The sequence below is a fragment of the Dipodomys ordii genome, unplaced genomic scaffold, assembly GCF_000151885.1.
Source record: "Dipodomys ordii isolate 6190 unplaced genomic scaffold, Dord_2.0 Scaffold27, whole genome shotgun sequence".
In the NCBI taxonomy this organism is placed as follows: domain Eukaryota; kingdom Metazoa; phylum Chordata; class Mammalia; order Rodentia; family Heteromyidae; genus Dipodomys; species Dipodomys ordii.
The window spans coordinates 7,690,983-7,712,642 of NW_012267243.1; the positions used below are offsets into that span (position 1 = coordinate 7,690,983).

The 21,660-nt window shown below is 42.5% G+C and overlaps 1 protein-coding gene across 2 annotated transcripts in view; it reads left to right on the plus strand.

Annotated features, from left to right (window-relative positions):
- Positions 1-21,660, plus strand: part of Astn1 (astrotactin 1) — a 294,474-nt gene that overhangs the window by 137,243 nt on the left and 135,571 nt on the right. Inside the window, exons 5-8 of one of the 2 annotated variants that reach the window (XM_013015580.1) lie at positions 192-299; positions 4,384-4,533; positions 5,530-5,697; positions 14,217-14,301. In XM_013015580.1, the coding sequence (XP_012871034.1) occupies positions 192-299; positions 4,384-4,533; positions 5,530-5,697; positions 14,217-14,301 (511 nt within the window). Of the gene's footprint in view, positions 1-191; positions 300-4,383; positions 4,534-5,529; positions 5,722-14,216; positions 14,302-21,660 lie in introns of both variants that reach the window. The other variant, XM_013015579.1, reaches the window with a different exon arrangement.

The window sequence follows — 21,660 nt, forward strand, 5'->3', positions numbered from 1 at the left end:
GCTGAGCAGGGTTTTAGTGATCACTGCCATGAAGGTCTACTTCCCCAACAAATCTGGATGTCAGGAAAGCCTAGACACCCTGCTAGCTTTGTTAGATTGTCAGTCAGCCCACTTTCATTTTACTGATGTTTCTGTTGAACTCACCCAGCGATCTGGAAGCATTGTCTTTACTGTGCTTCTTTTCATTTCAGCTGGGTCTGCATTTTTGAATCCTGAAGGGGACTCTGGCACAGAGGCTGAAAATGACCCTCAGCTCACCTTTTACACAGACCCCTCCCGTAGCCGGAGGCGCAGTCGAGGTAGGAAGGATGGAAAATGCAGGGGGTAGAGCACTGTGGGCAGGGGAGGGGCGTGCAGGTGGGGCTGCAGAGGGCTTTGTGGGACTGAGCCATTCTCTTCAGGAAAAATGTCTGGACCACAACCAGGGTTTTTGCTTAAGGAAGAAAGAAGATTCTAGAGTGGAAAATTTCAGAGAATCATCTCTCCCAGATAATGGCACTCTCAAACAAGTTTCCAAGTTGTTTGAAAGGCTATTTCTTGGTCAGAAGACTCTCAATTCCTTCTGGAAGCCACAGGAATCATATCTTGCTATTTAAACCAAGGAAATAAAGTTGGGAAAGTGTGTCACATGTGTCAAGTGATTGATACTTGTAGCCCTTGCTTACTTCATCACACTGGCTTTGGCATTGAACTAGGCTGGGACTGGGGACAGAGTGGTTGTAGAGTGAATGATCTGTGACTTGAAAACCTGTGTAATTTCCTTTGACCTTTATTTCCCTACACCCCAATTTGTTCTTATCTACCCAGGTAGAGCTGCCCTTTCATTCAGCCATAGTCTGTCTGTGCCACTCTATGCTGAAGTTTAGGACCTTCCAATGGGACTCCTGTAGCTTAGCCGATACTCTCCATGGCTCTGCTAGAGCCACCGTCATTTCTGAGGTAGTTCTGTACGTAAATACCAATGAGCTTCACTATTTACTTACTGTGTGGTATTGGATAAGGGCAAGGACTTCCCTGAACCTCAGTTCCTATCCATTTTAAATGAGGTAATAATAACTTCTGCGTGGGCCTATTGTCAGGCTTACATTTTATGAAAACATGCCGGTTTGTTTTGGCCTCTGCCAAAGCAGTATGAAATTCCTATTACTGCTGCTATATCTTTCCACAGTATAGCCTCAGGTTTCTCTAGAGCATCGTCTTAAAAAAACTGTAGACAGAGTCCTCTTGAGCTGAAATGAGGATATTTGATTGATATCCCCTACTGCTCCACACGTAGGATTTTCCCCAGCCAATACTTAGCAGATGTCCCCTAAAGACACGTTTCAGCTATAGCTTACCTCCACATACATTCTCCTCACATAGAGGACTTTCCTGAAATTGGAAGGAGGCATTTAGATCTAAATTCCCACTCCTATGGGCTTCAGCCTTGAAGTTCTCCTCATTATTTTCCTGAAGAGATCAGTGGAGCTCTGGGCAGCCTAACTTCTGAGGCCTCAGTTTCCCTGAAGTGAGCATATGAATGAAGATATCTCTTCTTCTTGATCTTCAATACATATTTCCATAGAACCAGTATTCAACAGAGGCCCATCCATTGTAGGCAGGGTGTGTCCTGATTTAACAAAATCTGATATAAGAAAAACCCTGATAATGTATAGTGAGTTTCTTTGCAGTACAAAACAGTTTATTTTAAATCCCAAGCTCTCCTAGTACATCAACTGTGGACTGCTATTAAGTAAACTATAAGCAGCTTAGGGGTGGAGCATGCCTAATTATTTTTTTTCAAAGTGCCTACTAAAGGGTTTTGCCTCTAATAGATGCATGTAAGTATTTGTTTAATTGGATTGGATACATCAATCAGTACAGCAAAAACATTTTATAACCTTCCCGCTATGGGTCAGGCTTTATGATGGGTGAGAGAAACATGAAAACGCGGCACAATGATAAGGCTTCACTTGCTAATATAAATAAAGCAAAATAAGCACTCCAAAGAGAGAACATTTAATTCTACCTGGTTGCAAGAGGAGGCAACAAAGAAGAAAATAATCAGAACTACATTCTATACAATGTATAGAATTTCTTGAAAGAGAAGTAGCCCAGGAAAAGAACACATAAGAAGCCTTGAAGAAACAAAGTTCTTTTTTTTTTCTTATTAAGGAAGTAGAATTAATTCAAGGCAGTAGGTCTAACCAGCTTATAAACATAAGCGCATGCAAATACTAAGGATGGGGCCATAGAAGAGTCTAGTACCAAACAATTATCCACATGCTATGTTATCCAATTAGTATTGTTTCTGAGAGCTAACCGGAAGCCACTGTTTTGAAAGACTGAAGCTAAATAGAGCCAGATTATGAGTTGAGGGTACAGTTAGAGGAGAGACAAGAATATCAGTAGCAAGTTCTTGCAGTCACAGGAGAGCAATGGCAAGTGCTTGTAAACAGCTAGGGCATGGTGTGTTAAGAGCTTTAACAGCAGGGTGCACAGAGGGCTAGAAGAACAAGGGACAAGTGAGAATCTGATCTTAAAGGTTTCCGAGAAGTGTTTATAGGGAGATAGTGTTTGAGCTGAGACTGGAAGAGTAGGTGTATACTGAGATGACAAGGTGACAAAATGGCCTTCTGTGGAAGAGGAAATAATACGTGCAAAGTCACCGAGACATAGATGGCGAAGGCCTACTCAGAAAGCAGCAAATAGTTTCACAGAATGAAGTTCCAATACAAGTTTGTGGGTTGCATAGGAAATAAGGCTGGAAGACCAGCAGACGGCAGAGGGTACTAGGCCTTGAGTGCAAAGGGGTTGGGCCTGCCAGTTCAACTGTGGTTCACATAGTCAGCTCCGCTTCCTGAAGGCATCCTCTGAGGGCGGTCAGTATGGTTAGTTGCGAGCTGGTGAGGATGGGACAGACCGACAGATGGCTACTCCCATACACCTGGTAGGAGAACCCAGGGGAAGGCAGAGACAGAGAGGATGGAAGTGAGAGAAAAGGCTTGGGAAAAAGAGGGGAGAGTTACACATAATAAAGTCTGATGAGTTGAGGAACCGAGTAGATGGCAGACTCTTTCCCCGGGTCATGGGAATAGGCAGGGGAGCAGGGTTCAGGAGAAGGAGGCAAGGCTAGTTTGAAATATGTTGCATTTTAGTCCCCAAGGGAAATTCTGGAGGTAAATCTTCTGCAGAGGCCTGACTAGGCTGGAGATTTGTAAGTGGGGGGAAATAGTCTCAACATGAATAGACTATCTCCAACTTGCAAGGGACAGGGGAACTAGAAGCTACATGCTACCCTCAAGTCTCTTTTCCAGTTACTGCTAGCTAACATACGCACTCTGAGGAACCTGTTCCATGAAGAGTGTGTGTGGCCATGAACCAAAAAACTCATCCCTGTGATTCTGAGCAAAGCAGTTTTGAAGACTCCCTTGGCTCCAAAGACTGAATGATTTGTTGGTCCTGGAATCTCACCACCAGTGTTTAGATGAACTTCATGCTTAGACATGCTCCACAGCTTCTCAGACACTTTATGGGAGCTGCTATCTAGTATTCTGGTCATCATCGAATGATGTGAGCCATGTAAAGCCCTGACTATGGGTACCTGACACATAATCACCTCTTCCTCAAGGTTAACTGTCACAAAGAGCTTTATCTCATTGAGATGTCTTTCCCACAACTGAAAAGAATAGCTTAATTGCTATACAGATTCACAAGTGTCTTCCAAGGAAGGAAATAGTTAAAGGAAAATAATATATGGACAACACTTAGCATGTTGCCTGCCATAATGTGACTAATATTACTTTGAAAAATAAGTCTTAACCCAGTACAGGAGAGGATTCCAAAAGATGTACGGAATTTGCTGCCTAGGTTCGTTACACCCCTATGTGTATATAAAAGATCCTCCTGTTCACTGCCATTCTATGCTTTCTACTAAAAACCCTCCAAATAACAACAAAAATCAACCTCCAAAACAAACATTCCAAGACAAAGCCTCTCTTTCCCTAATTTTGTTCTCATCTCCCTGGGAGTGTCTTCTATCCCCGCTGAAATCTTTTCCCCTCCAGGACTGTGGGGATCATTCTGGGGTGACATCATTCACTCACCCTGAACTGATTTCCTCCTTCTCAGTAGAACTCTCCAGAGAACAAACACCAACCCTTCCTAACCAGGAAGCTCCTCTTGGGGACTTGGTACTTTGGAAGGGCTGCTTTTTACATTGGTGCCCTCTGTGGACAATGGTGGAAATGCAGCGTGAAGTTTAAGCATTCTTGCAGGTCACTGAGGTTGTTTGGTCTGGTGCATTTTCTTCCTGCAGTGTGTTTGATTTGCCAGCAAAACCTCAAGTTGTAATTCCTTTGCCAAGGTTTTTACCACCATGTTTTGCTTTTGTCTCACCTTCAGTGGGTTCTCCCCGAAGTCCTGTGAACAAGACTACCTTGACCCTGATCAGCATCACCAGCTGTGTGATTGGCCTTGTGTGTTCCTCTCATGTCAGCTGTCCACTCGTTGTCAAAATCACCCTGCATGTGCCTGAGCACCTGATCGCTGATGGTGAGCACTTCCTTCCACAAATGTGACCTCTTCCTCCAAAGAGAAAGGTTTTCAGGGTGGGCAAAGGATTGAGATGCTAGGGGGTCACTGGTTCCTATTACTATGTGTATATGGGGAGCTGTGAATAAACCCAAATAAGTAAGATTTAGGTCAATATTGGATTTCCTACAGATGAAATAAGAAAGTCAGGTGTAAAAAGAAACTAACCAGATCATCTCCTTTTCTCTATATCTACTCTGGTTTTGCTTGTTTATAAAATAACTCACAGGGCACAATGACTACAGGTAGATAAACATCAATATAACCTCAACCTTTGAGGAAAGAAAAACCAAGTTGGATAGTAGAGGTGTTTAAGGATTAGCCATGCTTTGGTTTGTTTTGCCCAGGTGAGAAATTCCTAATCACAGCAGCCTGCTACAAGCCTAGAACTCAGAAGCAATCATTTACTTCTATCCAGGGGGACCCCAATAAAATGAGGGAGTTATATAGGTTCTGAGAGTCCCTGAATCATTTAAGCCTGCAACACCTAATTGACTTGTTAATGTCTGCTCTCTCCGTGGCTGGACGGCTGGAAACAGGTGGGGACTGTTTGCAGTGCTAGAGGGCCTGCTATTTCATGGCAAGTGAAGACAGGCAGCAGGTCCCTGTTTCTTGGATGAGTGCCATCGCCTGTGGCTGGGTCTGATGGAGCCATGCCATGGCCATCACAGAGCTGCTCTGTCCTTGTATCCCCTAGAAACACTCTGGCAAGATGGGACAGGGCAAGACAGAGGGGGATGGTATAGCTGGAAGACTGACTGTCCCTGATCACAGCAGTCTATGTGACAGCCAGACTTCCATCTGCTGATCCCTTGAGTTGGTCTCTGCTGCTAATGACAGGCTAGGACTGGTGGGAGTAATGATTTTGGACTGGGACTCTGTCTGCAGTGACTTGTGCGTGTGTATTGTATGCACACACACACAGGTATAACATGCCTCCTCTCTGTCGCCCTACAGGGAGCCGCTTCATCTTGCTGGAAGGGAGCCAGTTGGATGCTAGCGACTGGCTAAACCCTGCCCAAGTAGTTCTCTTCTCTCAGCAGAACTCTAGTGGGCCCTGGGCCATGGATCTCTGTGCCCGACGACTTCTAGACCCCTGCGAACACCAATGTGACCCCGAAACTGGTAGGCAGGAGCACCGGGCAGCGGGTAACTGTCAGAGAGATCATGCCTCTTACAATCACTCTCTTGTAATTCAGATCATCTTTATCCCAACTTCATTGTATTCATTGCCATCTTGAGCCTAGACTATGGGATTGGGCTACTGAGCATGAAATTCTGGTAGAAGCCTGGGCAAGAAAATCTGAACTGTGGCCCTACTACAGAAAGATTAGGAAGTGAAGAATGACCTCTCTAGCTCATTTCATTCTATCACTGGATCTCTAACTACTGGGGTGAGGCATATTCCAATGATAAAATTAATGCATGTTTATCACAGAAAATTTAAAATATTTAGAAAAGTGTATAAAAGCAAATGATAGCTATCTATATTTTTATCTCCTGGATAGATCATTTTTAAAACTTTTATGACTGCCCAACCAATGTCTTTTCTCTGCATGGTATTTAGCAGCTTCTAAGAAGCACTCTAAGTCTGGTAGTTTTCCTACTTGTTTCACTTACCAATCCATCATTTTCAATTTTCTAGAATCACTAAAGAATCCTTTGCAATATAATTTAATAGCCATTTGATATTTCATTGTATGTCTATATCATAGCTCATTTAAATAGCTCTCCATTATTTGGCATTTAGAATGTTCTAAATTTTTCATTTTTATAAATATTATTAAAATTAACATCTTTGCACATAAATGTGGGACACATGAGCAGTTATTTTCTTCAGCTAATTACTAGGGAGGAATTACTGGAAGAAGAGTCTAGATAGATTTAAGTGTGATATGCTATCAAAAAGTGCTAGGCTAGCTCTGAGCAAGGGCCTGCATTGAGGAATGCATGAATTAGAGCAGTCCCATTGTGCCCAGAGCTCCAACTTGTACAAGAGCATAGATTTCAGTAATAGGGATTAAATTCAAGGCCTCCTACTTACTAGGCAAATACTTAAACTCCCAACCCCCACCACCCCAGATCATTTGTTTTTAAGTTTTTAGATAGCATCTTATGCTTTCCCTCAGGACAATTAGGACAATGATCCTATTACGTCCACCTCCTGAGTTGCTGGGATTAAATTTATGTGCCACCATACCCAGCAAGAGCACAGATCTTTATTCCTTTTCTCACTTTTACTGTAAGAAGAGTTCATCTACAGTCAACATTTGCAAAGACCTGTTTCCAGTAGATGAAGTACAATGGATCCTCAGAAAAGGAGTCTGTTGTCTTAGAGCAAAGGAAAGAGGGAGGGTGATATCTAAGACCTCCCAGCAAAATGTTGCTAGAATTAGGAAGCAGCTCTTCAAGCTGTCTGTCCATCATGTGCAGCCCCTTGTGACACACACACACACACACACACACACACACACACACACACACACACACACACACTTCAGGCACTGAGGTACAAGGATCATATTTGAGACTGAGTCTAAGATATCTACTGCTTATACTATTGTAACTCACTCCTCAATGTCTTTGGAAGACCAGCAGGTAACTATGACATCGAAAGTCCATGTTCTTAGGTTTTAAAGTTTCTTTAATGTGGGCCCATCACAAGGATTCTAGGCCCCCATATGGAGGAGAAAGTACAGCATTTGAAACATCTGATGTCTAAGACTGTGCTTACTTGCTGCTCCTCCCACGCTGTCAGGCAAACACCAAACCAAACAGATGGACCGTGCACCATGCCCAAAAGCTAGTGCGCACAGAAGAAATTAAAAAGAGCTAATCTCGCAGGTGGGCCTCCCCAGGCCACTGAGCCAGCCTCTGGTACTCTCATTCTCCAGCTGGCTTGGATTAGAAGGATTTGGGGCAATCTTAGATGTTAAACTCACTTCTGAGAGAAACATGATCTCCAAAGACCTTGGATGCCTCCACTTGGATCCCGAAGAACCGCAAGCACCCACAATTACTTGTGTAAAGATAGGCCCGATGTTTTGTGTCCTCGGAGGAGGACTACCTCCTTCATTTGCATCGACAAAATTCCTGGAGAAGTCACCAGATTTCCCCGAAGTCCCATGGCTACCAAAAGCGAGAGTCTGTTTAATCTATCATGAAATCAGAGCAGAAGTGAGATTATAAAGGGTTGCTTGATTTCCCTTGACATGTCAGATCCAACATAGCTGTCACTCAAAAAACCTATGTAGGCAACAACTGTTACTGAGCATTCCTGTTCCCTGTGCCAGGAAGTTGCTTCCTATCAACCCTTCAGTCCCTTCCAGATGTCTCCTTTCTAATCCTCCCTGAAAATGACTTTGGGAAGCTTCTCCCCTGCAAATAGCTTCCCAGTATCCGTGGCAACTAATGAAGTTCCAAATGGAAAGCCATGGAGGGAAACTAAAAATAAGAACCCAAACGCCACAACAGTACTAAGGTGCAACATCTTCATTTGAGGTAGCAGCTGAGAAATGATGCTGCAAAGACTGTTATTTTCATGAATGCTGGAATTGGAATCCCTCCCCCCCCCCCGCTTCTCTCTGCACATGGGATGCTGTGGTCATCCCACACGCTCATCAGTAAGAAACTTTATCACCTCCCACACTCCATCCTAGAGCCTTTCTCCAAAGAGCCGAGTGTGGGAATTGGCTTCAAGTCAAATCGACGTTATTTTTGCAATCTTCCAGCTAGCTTACTTGGAAATGTCAGAGTGTTGGGACATGTGCTTTCCCAGCCATGATGGAGGGTCTGCCCATATGGGTGTACAGGGCTGTAGAAGTGCACTTGTATACATTTTCACACATGCACACACATGCAAACACACATGTACATAAACACACAAGTACACAAATACAGATGCTCAGTCATTGCAAAAAGCAGCCTCTAAGACCTAGAATTCTTTTGGGTATCTTTCCTAAAAGTGTCCAATGCTACACAGGTGTTTACCCATCATCCAGTACTGCCCAATACCAATGGTGGGAGACAAAAAACATGGATGCTTAAAGAAGCTCACATCCCAGATTCTGTGCATGTAAGTCTCATGACAAAAAGAAAGGAAAAAATAATCACACATTATTTGGCTGCTGGTGGCTCATACCTGTAATCCTAGGTGCTCAGGAGGCTGAGATCTGAGGATTATAATTCAGTGCCAGGCCAAGCAAGAAAGTCTGTGAGATTCTTATCTCCAGTTAACCATGAAAATCTGGAAGAAGAGCAGTGGCTCAAGTGGTAGAGCAACAGCCTTTCATGAAAAAGTTACAGGACAGTGCCCAAACCCTGACAAGTACCATTTACTGACTCACACACACAAAAATCCACATATTGGCTTTACAATAGCAAGATTTCCCTGGGTTATCTGGATGGTCCCAATGTAATCACAGGAGTCCCTTGAAGTGGAAGACCAGGAAGGAGAGGAAGAGGAAGTTTGTTGTTCTTTTTCTTTGGATCCCTCCAGTATACAAACATCGCAAAATGTGTGAAGACCTGTTGGAGACATAGAGCTGGAGGAAACCTCCTGATCTGTTTTACAGTCCAGCTTCCTCTTCCATTTACATTTTAGCAACCTGGTAGCTGGGAGCGATGGAAGATGCTGGGCACTCATAGTTGAGGGCCTCGAATGTAGTGGCCACTAGTAAGAGTTCTTCTAATCATCCCAGGTCCACCAACCTTCTGTTGCGTGTGCTTAGAGCTGATAAAAGATAGACATAAGCCAGGTGCCAGTGGCTCACAGCTGTAATCCTAGCTACTCAGCAGGCTGAGATCTGAGGATCACAGTGCAAACCCAGCCCAAGCAGGAAAGTCTGTAAGACTCTTATTTCCAGTTAACCACCAGAAAACCGGAAGTGGCCCTGTGGCTCAAGTGGTAGAGTGCTAGTCTTGAGCTGAAGAGATGAGGGACAGCACCCAGGCCCAGAGTTCAGGCCCCATGACTGACAAAAAAATATAGACATGTACCCCAACATTTGCCTGTCATTTCCAGTCTCTGCTGAGCACTCCTGACCATATTTCAGCCAGTATTTGTAATCCCAGCACTTTGTTATTTGGCAACTCAGGATGCATCAGGGATAGGTTCAACCTGCTGAACTTCAAAAAATGGACTGTAGTCCATCTTCCTACAACCCTGCCATTGCAAGGGGATCCAGTAGAAAACAGTAACAACAAATACAATAAAGAAAACAAAAAGTGTTTATCCAGAGTTCATCAGGTGTCAGTTACTCTGCTTTACTTTCACAATTGATGCTCCATACATACTAAAGCTATAAATGAGATTATATTTTTGTCACTATTTTACAGAAATGTTGACTAAGCAGCCAAAGATAACAGTTAATTGTCTAGTTAATAACCCAGCTGGATTCCAAGCTCAGGGTGCCCGAACTTGGGGTTCATACCTCTGGTCATTTTGTCACCTTAGCTTATCTTTCTGGAAAGAATTAGGCTGGAAGACATAGAATTATCAGTTTTTTGAGTAGCCACAGAGAGTCCCAGTCCTCGATGAATCCCTTTGCCACCTATACACTGACCTTTCTTCTTGGATCCACCAAACTTGGCCTCCTCAGTTATGTCTTTGATCAGGGTGGGCGAAGTGCAAAGCACCTAAGGCTTCAAGGCTTGGTGCTCCATTGGATCCTGATGCAAAATGACCTGTCTTGTTTAAGGATTTTTGTTGTGACTATTTTGTACATGTTGTGATAGAAACACAGACTACCTTGTTTCAGTGACTTTTTATTCTCCACTCTATTCCCAACTTTTGTTCAGCCATCTGGGCAGCTGGAGAAGCGATCTTTGCACACCTGCTTAGTTTCCTAGCCCTGTCAGTTCTGGCCACAGACCCTCATTGCCCTTTTCAAGATATGTAGCTTTCATGTATCTGCAAGGAACACAGGTTTCTAAGCTAAATCAGGTTTTAGTCTGTATCTGGGATGTTCACTGAAATTCCTTCTTTCCTAGGACGGTCTTTCTCCAGGCCAGATGTAACCATGTAGAAATGTGTAAACCTGCTAAGGGGCACTGGATCAGGCTCCCAGACAATGCAGCCCTCCACTGATTGCTTCTATTGAGCCACCAGCCGTGCCCCCACACACACTCCCTTTCTCTGGGTTTTGTTGAGCCCAATTTGGCAGGATAAATTCAGTTCCCATTTTGTCTTTGAACCTGCATGGCTCATTCATTCCAGACTCACTTTGAGGATGTACTTCAGATATGTGTCCCACAACTTTACCTTCCAGAGGTGTATGGAGCTATTTGGCCCTGATTCTCTTATCTGATGTCTCCGTAGGAAATGGATATTAGGTAATTAGATACTACTCAAGTCCAAATACTTTACAAAGTTCCCCTTTTAGGCAAAGCACACCCAATTCTATTGAACAAAAGCCAGCGACTAACCTGAAGCAGAGAGATGGCTCAGGCTTTTGACCTTGATCTTTGTGTTGGATTCATGATGAGCCCACCATGCCTGGGGACCCTAGCCAAGATGCTTTTCTTTAATCTTTGGATGGGACTTTGTGCTTCAGTTCTTTAGCTGCAGAATGGGAAATGACCATAGGAGATGGTTTAAGATGTTTGCCATATACTGAGCACAAAGCAGGTGTACTGGTCTACAGACTGCCACACCATCTCTCAGCAAGCTTCTCCTCCCTGGCTGTGCAGTTGACAGAGCACGTTGTACAAGACACATTCTCTCCTGACTAGGCACTTCTCTGTGGCCATGACACGTCCCTCCTTTAGATGCCTATGAACACCGCCACCGAGTCCGCGCCTCATGTGTTCCCCACCATCTGTCACAGCAGATGCGGAGACTGTAACACTTCTAGCTTAGGAGGGCATCCAACACCCTTGTGGGGGTCTTTAAAATTCACAGCTACCCGTTGGAGCCTGTGCTCACACAAAACCCCTCTTAAAATCAAGATTTAGCAGTTGGTTGTCATAGCAACTTTCTTTCTCAGAGCTGAACTCCTTTTGGTAGAGATGGCCAAACTGGTTTCTCAGGAGGAATTCAGAAGAACAAAGTTTGATGGGTTCTGGAAATGAGGATTTGTTGGGGAGGCAAATTTTGGATATCCTCATACTCTCACCTGATGTTTTGGAAATGTCTGTGTCTCTGACTTTGGGCTGCATATGCCATTATATGGAGAAAAGCTTTGTTTGCTGTCAGCAGTGTGTCCCCACATGGTAGTAAGTGATGGAAGCCTCATAAGGAGATAATGACCATGAAGGCAATTGCAGAAGGTAAATGCTCTATACAAACAGTAGATATTGCCATCATTAGGAAAACAGGGCTCTGCTTGAACTCTGAGTTGTGACTGCATTTATTTTTACATGTTTTGTGGTAACTAGATATCAAATGCAGAAGAGGACTCCTCCTCTTTTTTTGTCAATGTTTAATTCTAGGCAAGGTGTCTAGCTGAGACCATTCTAAGAGTCAGAGTGGTATGTTTGGCAGCCTCTTGAGATTACTTCCGAATTTTTCATTGCTGTTGTTATTTATTTATTTAATTTATTTATTTTGCAGTGCAAGGGATTGAACTATTAATAACCTTCGATATCTGAATTTTGGGGGTGTCTTTTTTTTTTTGGTCAGTCATGAGGCCTGAACTCAGTCTGGGCGCTGTCTCTGAGCTCTTTAACTTAAGGCTAGTGCTCTACCACTTGAACCACAGCACCAATTCCAGCTTTTTCTCCTTCAATTCGACTTTTTCTCCTTATGTGGTGCTGAGGAATCGAACCCAGAGCCTCGTGCATGCAAGGCAAGCATTCTACCACTGAGCTACCTTCCCATCCCCGGGGATGTCATTTTTAAGCTTAGGCAAAGCTCTTAATTAATTTCTCTTCCATGTGGTCCCTACCCAATATAGTTTATAGTATTGAGTCCACACACTCTTTAGAATTGAAAAGGCAAGAAGCCAGGTTCCTAGTACAGTCTTTCTTCTGCTCTCCCTTGAAACTTGCCTTCAGCTTTATCTTCTTTGTATCTTCTTTTACCAGGAAAGCAGCCTTTATTGGCAAGTTAGCTATTGGCCACCTAATTTCAAGCCATGTTTGCCTATGTTTCACCTCCTAGTTCCCTGACCTTTTCTAGATTCAGCTCAGCACCACTAAGGAGAAGAAGTATGGACTTGTTATGAGTCAGTGGGTTTCACAATAGCCTATAGTCTAGGAAACAGAATTTGCTATACATGAAACAATGTACTGAACTCTAATAGTGAGTTTTTCACAAACTAAGCAGTTACTCATTTTCACTCGGATCCGCAGGACACTGAGAGGAGATAGAGCTGAGTAGCTGGGAGAGATGAAAAGGGCTTGCTAATGGCCGTTTTTGAGCCCTTGATAGACAGCAGCTTGTAGGGTAATCTTGAAATGAATACACAAATAAGATCCTAACCAAAAAATCCTCCTGTTAAGACAGCACATACCCTTCTCCTTTAACTATGAGGCCCCCTTCACTTCATTTTGTTGGGTTTTATCTTCAAAAAGAGGAAAAAGCCTTCAAAGCTATTCTATTTATATCCTTATGAATGTTTCTTCCTTGGAAGCTAAAGAGACTGTGTGCCTATTATCTCCTCGGGGTATGGCACCTTTATAAATTTGTAAATTTGTTATTTACAAATTTCAGGAAGCCACATGCTGTTATTTTATTCTGTTATAAATTAAACTCCAGCCATTAAAAATACAAACAAGCTCTTTAGTGTAACTAGTCTCAGTAGTTTGAGCATAATGCTATGAGTATAAGCTATGCATATAATCTATAATTGTTCATCTTTTGGAGATTATTTGATTGTACAAATCAGGTATACCTTATGCAGCCCTACTCAAAAATGTGCGTATTACATACATGCAATTCTAAAACATTCCTGGACCACTTGGTATACCAGTAGCAGAACTAATGATAATAAAGAATGGTCACATCCTAAAAAATAATGCAAAGTTGTAGATGAGCCTTTTATTTTCCAGCTCCAAGATAAGTACCTGTTTTCACTTAAAATGTAGGAACAGAGTTTCTGTAAATCATGTTGATACACATAGGCCCTTGTAATTCAGTAGTTATTATGTAAAGCAGCAGCGTAGCATTGAGGCAAAGTCCATAGACAGACAAATACAGGTATAAATATTAACTCTGCCATCTACAAACTATTGACAAATCCCTTAGTTTTTCCAAGCGCAAATTTCACCCATAGGCATCATTTAACTACTAACGTGCTTTTCAACATTCTTAGAAATATTTAACAAATGAACTCACATATGCAGTCTTTAAAAAAATCTATCGCTCATCTATACCTTTCAGGCTACTGAGAATTAAGAGAATGAAGATGAAAAGTTTCTTTCCTCAAAGAACTGTTGATCTTTTACTTACAAAGCATAGAGTAGAGGAGCTTTGCAGATGTTAGATTTCTCCACTGGAGAAAATTACCATGCCCTAGAGAATGGAGAGATTGGTTGTGTCCTGCATGCGGGCAATGGTGAGGGGTTGTGGGGTGGGTTGTGTCATTCATGGTACTATCAGAGCCAGAGTTTAACCTGACCATTTCATTCAATATTTTCCAAACACAGATATGTGAATTAATTCACTCACCTTTCTCTTTCTTCCTCCTTTCCCTGCTTCTAAGGGGAATGCCTCTGCTATGAAGGTTACATGAAGGACCCAGTGCATAAGCACCTTTGCATTCGCAATGAATGGGGGACAAATCAGGGGTAAGTTAGCGGGTTTCTACCTCACTCTTCCCTCACACAGACACTCTGTGGTTATATTTCTAACAGTAAATGGGTAAAAATGTCACTGTGCATTTCCATATTTGTGCCATCGTGATGACGTCTATGAAATCTTTTTCTCCATTGACGAGTCAAGAGATGATGTCTGTGGTTTGCAGCCTCACACGTTCCAGCTGGAATCTGAAAATCAAGCTGCCCCCCTCTTCCTGTTCACACCACTGCCAGCCATGAGGATTCCACAGGCAGAGCGTAACTGATGGTTCTGCAGACACACAAATCCACACAGATGCAGCCACAGTGCTTGCAGAGCTTGACAAGCTCTGGAAGGCTACCATGAGTAGAAACTCATTGTCCTGGGCTCATTCAGCGGGGGTGATGAGCAAAGACTGTCTTGAAGGAGAGTGTTTTTTTTTGCCTGATTCCGGGTTTTCCATTTTTCTGTGAGACCTTTGCTTTCCTCCAAGCATACATGACAGGATAAAGTAGCTACCTTATTTATTCCTTCTATTTATTTATTTGTTTGCCTTCTACATTTTGGAATGTTTTTGTTGTGGTAAAACATACCTAACATGAAATTAATCATTTCTAAGTGTGCAATTCAGTGGTATTAATTATGTTCACCTTGTCAGGTACCCATCACCATTATCTGGTATTCTTTTTCAAAGCAACTTTGTACCTCAGCCTCAGATTGAGGCTGAGGGCTTACTTTCTACATTGGCTGGGTTGTAGAAGAAGGTGGAGGAGAAAGGGACCAATGAATGCTAGCTAATAATAACAATCAATGGAATGGCTAACCAAGAAGGAAATCTAGGCAAAGGCAACTTAGTGCCTGTAAATTAGATACCCTGTTTGCAGTCTGACAAGGTGGAAAAAGTGAAGGAATAATGTCATTCTGGACTTTGCGATGGAGGACTCTCAGCCTGAGGTAGAATGTCGCTCCCTTCCACGCGAATCTGATGAGACCAAACCTGGAATATTGAATGTAGTTCTGGACTCTCAAAGCAATAAATATGGTGACAAATGGGTGAGAGTTTGGAGAAGAGTAATAAAAATGATTGAAGAGCCCAAGGGAGTGATTTATGATAAAGGGATAGAAGAACTCAACTCTGAGGACTTAGCTAGCTGATGACTAGTCAAAGCATGATCGATGCCCATGGATGTTAGCAAAGGGCAAATGTTCTGGAACCAGTTGAAGTTGAGGAATAAGGACAAGAGGAAATGAAGTTAGGGAAAAGAAATCTGAATCACAGGTCAGCAAACTTGGGGAAGTCAAAATGCCATGAATTTTTTGTGTGTGTTAGTGAAAATGAAGGATTGCTCAGCTTCAGATGAATATGAGCTCTTATCAGAGAGGCAGGCCTTAAAATTTAGAGGAAGGTGTTTGCAGAAGGGTATATCCGTCTGTAGTGGCCTGCTATTGAAAGATCGGTGAGAAGAGCAGAGGACTCGGCTAATACATGTCAAGTGGGATGAGAGTTCAGAGTGCCATTTGCTATTTAAATTTTCCACAGTTCCTCAATACTCTTAACTCCTGGAATGTGGGCACAGTTGCTGTGAGCCAACATTTAAGTTTTCACAATAGCCAAGAATTTCAGTTGACCATGATTCTCATGGAATAAAATACTAAAAGGGTGATGGATAACCACCCCCTCTATCTCTTTGCCTTCCAACTTGCTGTTAAAAAAATAACAACTACAAAATATCATTTTACTCTTGACCTGAATGATCTCGCCTGGCTCTCTGCAATGATTGGATTCGGTGGATAATCGCTCAAGCCTCCACATCTCTAGCCTTGTAGACAGATCATGTACGGATGGGCCTGACTTCACTTGGTAATTGCAAAGTCTTTGTCATTCCCTCTGGCTGTACATAGAGTCAGTCTTAGGCTGTAGACAAGAGCCTCCCGGGAAATGGTGGAGACTCCAGCAATGGTGTCATTTAGAACAAGACAGGCTAACGCACCCAGCCACAGACTGACAAGAACATTAGCCCCAGGAAATAGACAAGGGGACCTAATCTGTCATTTCCATCTCTAATTTCCATTATTCTATGATTGTCACTGTCTATGAGGTCTCATTTTGGACACTAATAAAATAATGGACCGACTGTTAGGAGGAAAACAAGGAAACGTGACTATCTTGAGGATAATAGAACCAGGAGTGATAAGCAGCTTGAGTTTGTGTTTTTCTAACAGTGCCAGACAAATGGCTGCATTTTTTCCTTCTAAAATATCAAGATAAGTGAAAAACTAAGATGTCATGCATCTCCATTTACATCTGAAATCTTATGGTCATATTTCTTTAGCTGATTCTCATCAAATTAATCAAAATTGGTCTGAATGTGAAAACTGTCACTCAAATTGAAAACTAGCCTGACAACTCACCAAATAATGTAAATATGGGGTGGAAAAATCAGTGGGGAGAAATTGCTTTTTCTAAAAGTTTCACTTACTATTCCAGAAGGTAAAGGTTAGGCAGGTCATGCACACGTGTTACTATTTTTCTCTTAGCATTCTTCAATGACATACATAAAGGCAGCTGAATAGTTTTTCAAATTAGAGCGACTAAATCATAGGCTACAAATTCTTTTGTGAGAAATTGGGGTTGACGTGCTAGGAAAGTGATCAGGAGCCATAAGTACAGGTGAATTTAAGAAAAGAATGAACATCAATCAAGGACACTGATACAAACAAGTTGCAGATGGATAATTCTATCAGGCACAGGAATGAAAAACTGAGGCTGTGCAGCTCTGCCTTCATAACTCTCTCTTACTCTGTCTTTCTCTCTTTCTCACTCTGTTTAATAATTTGTTTGTAAGAGCCTTCTCACCAAATAATCTGCTTATTATTCTCCCACTCATTCATATTTTCAACAAACATGTGCCCCAGTGCTATTCTGGCACTTAGTATGCTAGATTACTTTCCATAAGAAGATGATGTAGCCCTTGCTCGGAAAGAGCATCAATGGTCTACATAGGTCAATGAGAATACAACAATTACAGTGAACTCTAAGAAGCATTAAAGGAAAGATGTACGCAAAGGTCTGTGACAGTACAGTTTTATGTGAGGTTGAAGAATCTGGAATGGAGACTGATAAAGAAGTAGAAGTTTGAACTGTTCTTTTTGATGGGAAACAAAATCAATCCAAAGTGATAGGAACAGGAAATAGAAAGGCATGAAGACATAAGAAACATAGTTTTTCTAGGAATGGAGAAAAATAACCCAATGGAGTTTAAGAGTCATTTATGCCTTGTATCAGTGGCTCACTCCTGTAACCCTAGCTACTTTGGAAGCTGAGATCTGAGGGTCTCAGTTCAAAGCCATCCAAAAAATCTTATCTCCAATTAACCAGCAAAAAAAAGTTGGGACTGCAGATGTGACTCAAGTGGTAGAGAAAAGAGGATAAGGAATATAAAGATTAAATCTTAAAGAAATGCAATATACTAAAACTTCCAACATTAAAATTCCCATATTCAGGACCTACCACTGTTAGCAAAGAAAAGTTCTAAGGTGTCTTTTTTCTGGGACATCCCTTTATTATATATTCTTTGGGGGTGGCATTCTAGGATAGATCTGAGTCATCCTAAAAACATACAAAAAGCAAAGCAAAACAATTTATTGGAACTGTCTTAATTGTATTTATGTGGATTCTGTGAAGAAAATACATTCCTAAAACTGTTCTATACATCAAATGTTTCCAAGAACAAACAGCAAAGAACAGCAGTCAGAGATCCCGTATGATGGTATGATGTGTGTGAAGGCAGGGGATTACAATTATTTTCTGGTGCCGCCAGTTCTACCAGAAATGCCAGAAAGAAGGGAGACAGATTGAAACATTCATATGTTGGTCTGGATGGGGAAGCCAGGCTCTGACTCACCTAGGTGAAAGGGTTAGTGTAAAATCACTGAACCCATTACACAAGAAGAAAGTCCTATTTGCTAAAAATAAAAATAGCATCAAAATGATTTAAACAAAGTCAGGGATGACAGATTTCTAATGGGTTATTAAAAGAACATGGGATGTTTGAGGTTACATCCTTGCTCTTTGATGCTGACAGCAAAGTTAAGCATTCCCTGCCTGCCACACAGTCCTATGGCTGGCTACAGGAGAAACGTGGATAGGGAGTCAGGGTGAGAGTTCCTAACCCAGCACAGTAGTTTGCCTTGTCTTCTCTCTTCTCTGCATGAATTCTCTGAATAACTCCTTGGCCTTACATCCCCATAGCTCCCTAGATATAACCAGGGACTATTAGAGTTTGTATTGGATACTTGTTTGCTAGGACGGCGGAGACAAATTGAAAATTTTCCCAGACAAGAAAGAAAAAACAATGGATGAAGGTAGAGGAAACAAGAGAGATTGATTTACATGGAAAATATTAGAGGAGAAACACAAACACATTTATTAAGTTACTCTGGAGTTATTAAGCAAGGCTATTATAATTTTTGTTGCTGTTGTTAAATTAAAAATGTACCCAAGTGTCTCCAGATACATTTTTCAGAACACCACAATTAGATGAAATGCATGCATTTGAAGATTCCAGGTAAATAATAGTCTGATTTCTTATTCTGGCATCTCAGCTACAGAGGGCACCACCAAGGAGATTCTCTACTAGAGAAATATAAAATATCACCAGGTTTCAATGCTGAGAGATGGAGACAGAGTGATAATTCATGAGATGGGAGAGACCTGCTGGGGAAAATGAACAGGTGTGCCTCCGAGAATTTAAAAGCTGTTGTCAGGACTGGCCCTGCTCATCAGAAACCTCCTCTTTCCACTGCCCGCTGAGGAGACAACACACTTACAGTGACATTGTCAGACAGGCACATGCAACTACGTGCTCATGTGTAGATTGACTCATAGACAATCTACACCACTCCCCAGGATCTCTCTATCCCAACTACTTACTCCTCCTTTCTTTTCATTTCTGCAACTTCTCCCTACCTCTAATCCATCCAGGATAAGATTCTAAACCTATATTAGAACAAATATCCTAGACCATAGAATCGACTTTTCTGTTAAAATCAACAGTGAAGATGGTGTTTTTCTCTAAATAGATCCTTAATCAGATAACTGTATGTGTGTTTGTGCGCATGTGCAAATGTGCACGCAAGTCCTGAAGTGGGCCTGGGTGCTGTCCCTGAGCTTCTTTGTTCAAGGCTAGCACTCTCCTACTCTAGCCATAACTCCACTTCTGGCTTTTTTGGTACTTAACTAAAGATAAGAGTCTCATGGACTTTCCTGGGCAGGGTGGCTTTGAACTTTGATCCTTAAATCTTAGCCTCCTGAGTAGCCAGGAATACAGGTATAAGCCATGAGTGACTGGCTTAATCACAGAACATTTTATTTAGGCTAACCAGAATTTTCCTGGGGTCCCCTAACAGAACAGTGGCTACATTCTGTGCAAAGATACCATGGCCTCTGAATTCTAAATATTCTAAATAGTGATTATTCAAAAATATCCCAGCTCCGATCAAGAGCCTCCTCTCAGCCAAGAGTCAGGGCTACACCTCAAGCTCAACTCCCTTTCAGACAGTGACTGGACGGCTGAAGTGTAGCTCTGAACACACTCAGCTCTTGGATGGAGTCTGGACATCGTTGACAAGCCCTGAGTCTCTTCAGAAGTGACTCGGATGGAGTCAGACAGTCCTAAGTGACATATGACATTTCCTCCTTTATATTTTTTGTCCTATTTCTGGCACCTTGTACCCCCACCCCCATCTTGATTCTGTGCCACTATGACTGTTGACCTTCCTCCCATCATTCAGACAAGATGTGCTGCCAGGCGGTGGCTGCTCCTTTATCTCAGGATGCCCTCCGCCTCTGCCCTCCAGCACAGACCTCATTGTCTGTGCCCACCTCCTGTCATAGCCGAGCTGTCCACAAATGAGATTATCTTCCCATTTGCTCTTACAGACGCCTCCTCTGCCTCCTTTTGTCTCTCTGTCTCTGTGTCTTTGTCTCTATTCCTCTCTATCTTACACACGCACTCACACACACACACACACACACATGTTCTCACACATATCATTGTCTCTCTTATTCCTAGCAAGGATTTCCAGTGTGTTTATTTTCTCAGTTTTTCTTTTCTCTTATTTTTATTTGGCTTTATTTCCTATTCTTCCTCCAGGAGTCAATGGAAATGTTTCTATCTTTTCTCCCACTCATTTCAGTATCAGAATAGCTGAAGGAGGCTCTTGGAATTCAACCCAAATTTCCCAGTTCCTTCTCTGCAGAAGCTCTGCTGCAACTTGATTCCCGTGGAAACACTGTCCCTCGGAAGGGAGCAGACCTCTTCCTGGGAGAACCAGCAAGACCTTGTACTTGATCTTTCGCAAGGCGGATCTCCTCTAACAGGCTTAACAGATCCTCACCCCCTCCCTCCTCACCCCTTGCCTGCAACTGGTTTGGGAAACAGTGCTTCTCATGTTCAGAAACCCATTTTCACAATGCTATGTGGTCAGTTCACTGAGTGCAGTGAAGCAGTTTTGTCCTTTGCAGATAGACAACCCTATCCTGTACTTGCCAAGCATGCTACCTCTGAGACAATGGGTAGATTTGTCCAAATGTCCTCCTTCCTCTCCCTTGCAACAAGGCATTTGATGAGCTAGTGGGTGATGTCCTTGGCTTTCTTCTTCTTGGAGCAAGTGTATCATTGTTGGTTATTCAGGAGGATTCCAGGGCAAGTGGGTTTTGTATGCCCATGTAGCCTGGGGAGCAGCTACTTAAGTATGATCTGAAGTACTTACCTAAAATATTGATATTTAATTTCTAGCCTGGAGATTTTAATTTCACAGGTCTAGGAGAGGGCCCAGAATCTGTGCTTTTGACAAGCATTCTTAATGATTCTGAAATACAGCATAGGCCTGGACCCCCCGCCCCCCACAGGCCCCTTGGTGAGCAGGGAGCCATCCGTTTATCAATGCTCCCATCCTCTTCACAGGAGACTAGGCATGGCTTTGTAAACACATGGCTAAAGGCATCCTAAAAGATCTGAGCATTGTACAGATCGAGAAATGGGGATCCAAAGAGACAAAGTAACTTACCAAAAGCCAAAGAGTTGGAGGTTATGATTTATAGCAATAACTGACTGAATATTGGAAATAAATCAGTTGGATAAATGAGAATTTAACTAAGAGCAATGTGAAGAACGTATACCATTCTCAGAGTCTCTTATCAGCTGTGAATGGGAAATAGACATTCTATAGTTCACCTGCTTCTCTTCCTTCCTCTTCCCCAGGATCAAGAAGACTCATCTTGTGCAATGTCCCCCTTTCCCCAATCTGAGTGACAGTTGTCCACCTACGTGCTGTTTCCCCTCCCAAGGAGAAGTGATGCTCTACCA